The sequence below is a fragment of the Trichechus manatus genome, unplaced genomic scaffold (assembly GCF_000243295.1).
Source record: "Trichechus manatus latirostris isolate Lorelei unplaced genomic scaffold, TriManLat1.0 scaffold00045, whole genome shotgun sequence".
NCBI lineage: Eukaryota > Metazoa > Chordata > Mammalia > Sirenia > Trichechidae > Trichechus > Trichechus manatus.
The window spans coordinates 2,554,366-2,557,199 of record NW_004443981.1 but is presented as its reverse complement, the minus strand read 5'-3'; the positions used below and the strand labels follow the sequence as shown (position 1 = coordinate 2,557,199).

Sequence of the window (2,834 nt, the reverse complement as noted above, 5' to 3'; positions counted from 1 at the left end):
ACTGGGTGGTGCAAACGATTAACACGCTCGGCTGCTACGAAAGGCTGGAAGTTTGAGTCTACTCAGAAGCACCTCGGAAGAAAGGCCTGGCAATCTACTCTGAAAAATCAGCCATTGAAAACCCTATGGAGCACAGTTCTACTCTGACACATAAGGGGTCGCCACGGGTCAGAATTAATTCGATGGCAACTGGTTTGATTTTTTGGGTTTTTGTCTATTATGTGCCAGGAACTGGACTAGATATGTTAAATAATAACACAGTTGTTTTTGTTATTATTTAAATATTTTTGCCTGCTAACTCTGTGCTAGACACTGTGTTAAGCACTTGACAGACATCGTCTCAGTGAATCTTTTCAGCAACGCTGTGGGTAGGTGCTCTTATTTTCCTCATTTTGCAGATAAAGAGACACTAAGGCAGACAGAAGGCAATCCACAGCCCAACGTCACTTGGTATGTTGCAGAGCTGGCACATACACATGGTCTGGTTCTAAGTAGCGTTTTCATTTTTGTTTTGTTTTTTGGTGGGGTGGTCACAGATTCCTTGAAATTCTGATAAAACCCCCTACGTACCCTTGCTCTTAAAATGAATATGCACAAACCTATCAGTTTTAGACTCAGAAAATGTGCAGAGAGAACACTGCACCCCTCTGCTCCAGCACACTCACAGACACGCACGCATGCACACGCATGCACACAATCACACACACACGCGGCTTGGAAAGAAGGGAAATGAGAATGTCTCTGAAAACTTCTATCAGCACAACAGATTTGAGATATACAAGAGGCAGGAAGGCACATCAGACAGCATGTGTTAGGATTAACCTTGTGAGGTGTGTGAGTACAATCTAAGAAATAGGTCCCTCAGAAGGGGTTGAGTTTGGCACATCACGGAAACCAGAAAAGGGTGAGTGAGGCCAGGGAAGTTGTCAGGTCCCATGAAGCACTGTCTAGCAAAGACACGGACACTCTGGGCAAGGCTGACCCCGCCAGGGAGTCGGAGATTTTGGAATATGAATGAGGTATGCTGCCATTAAAACTTTCCAATCAAAAAACGAATTCTTCCTATTCAGATTCAGCCCTTGCTCAGCAACCTACAGATTATAATTCGGTGACCCACATGGGTCTCTACCTTCCGGGGGAGAATACCCTGGTTGTGGTGTTATGAGCATGTGTCATTCATTTTCAATTCATACACTGTGACCTGATTGTATATTTCATACTGAGTGGGTTTGTTAAGTGTGAACCCCCCTCAAAGACAGGCATTTTCAGGGCTGATGAAAGCAGCTGGGCAGACCTGGGGCAGCCACTCAGCCTTCCTCTGAGATGCCTTGAACCTGCATGCACCTTCTTGTTGACTTTCCATTGTGAAGAATGCTTGGCCTCTGCCCTTGAGAAAGTTGCTATAGAGTGCAGCAGTTTTCAAACTGTGGTCTGGGGACCTCCCCTTAGTGGGTCTGTGAGGTCAGAAGCATTTTCACCGTAATACTAAGCCGTTATTTGTCTTTGTGACTTACACTTACTTTCTCACAAGTGTTCACGTGGAGTCTCCAGAGGCCATGTGACATGTGATATCACAACAGACTGAATGCAAGGGCAGACTGGAGAACCCAGCCAGACAGTAAAGGGATTTATGAAAACATAAAACCCTCCTTGCTAACAACCTCTACTTCTTTTTTTTGGAAACAGTCATAAAAATATGTTATTTATGTTATCATGCAAAGGGTTTACTACTGTCATTTTAAAACAAATGAATATTTAAACATTTCTTGGTTTTAATTTCTAAGATAGTAAATATCAATAGACATAAAAACCCATGTCAGTGAAAGCTCTTTGTGATCCTCAATAATTGCATGAGTGCAAAGGGGTCCCGAGACCAACCGGTTTGAGAACTGTGGCTGCAGTGCCTGCAGAGTCTCCATGAGCCAGGCTCCTACTACTGGGAGACCAACAGCTTCTCCTGGGACACACACCCACGGTTCTGTGTCTCACCTTTGCTTCCATAAAGTTCTGGAGGCAAATCATACGGCACAGGAAAGGACGCTGTCAGCTCCTGGCTGCCTGAGAAGAATTTCGGTCTCACGTGGAAGCTGTCCAGGCCCTGCAGGTACAGAGGGGATCTATGATTGCACCCCGTTTTCTGGACAAACAATCCAACAAAAAACCTACAATACAAAAAAAAAAAAAAACCCACCAGAAGATCCCAGGAAACAATTATATCTTTTTGGCACTCACAACAAAATTCAAGTTTATTCAGAGCTATTTTAAATGTTCAGTAGGTCAAATAGATTTACACCCCCAAAATCATTTTCTTTCCAAAAAAAAAGCAGAGAGGTTCAAATATCAGGAATTAAATTACAGCAAAGTTTGTTAAGTTTAACAGAGGATATAAAGATACAAGAGAAGCAATTTTAAATATTAAAGTCCATGTCTACCAAACAGGATGTAAAGTTTGCAGGGAGTTTGCCCAACTCACTGTATAAAAATACCTCAAAATACTTTCAACATTTCTATGGTAACAGGCTGCCTGCTCTGGTGAGAAGAAATAAAAGTTGTTTCCATGTATAATAAAAATGACTGTAAATGTTCCAAAACAACGTGATAGGAAAATAACAAAGCAAACTCTTCAAGACCCACCAAAACGGAAGTTTATTCTAAGAACTTTAGAATAGGACATTAGTTTAGATTTTAATCAGGTAGAAGTTAAGGTTCTATATTGTGGCCGATTTACAACTGCCATTTCCGAGTCCCTAAGTGGTGCAAGAAGGGGCCCTGGTGACACAGTTGGTTAAGCACTTGGCTGTTAACCGAAGGTCAGCAGATCGAACCCACCAGCT

At 42.5% G+C, this 2,834-nt stretch overlaps 1 protein-coding gene across 1 annotated transcript in view; it reads right to left on the bottom strand.

The window, feature by feature from the left end:
• Window positions 1-2,834, bottom strand: part of TDP1 (tyrosyl-DNA phosphodiesterase 1) — a 74,689-nt gene that overhangs the window by 9,725 nt on the left and 62,130 nt on the right. Inside the window, exon 13 of the mRNA XM_023731654.1 lies at window positions 1,990-2,098. Within this exon, the coding sequence (XP_023587422.1) occupies window positions 1,990-2,098 (109 nt within the window). The remainder of the gene's footprint in view (window positions 1-1,989; window positions 2,099-2,834) is intronic.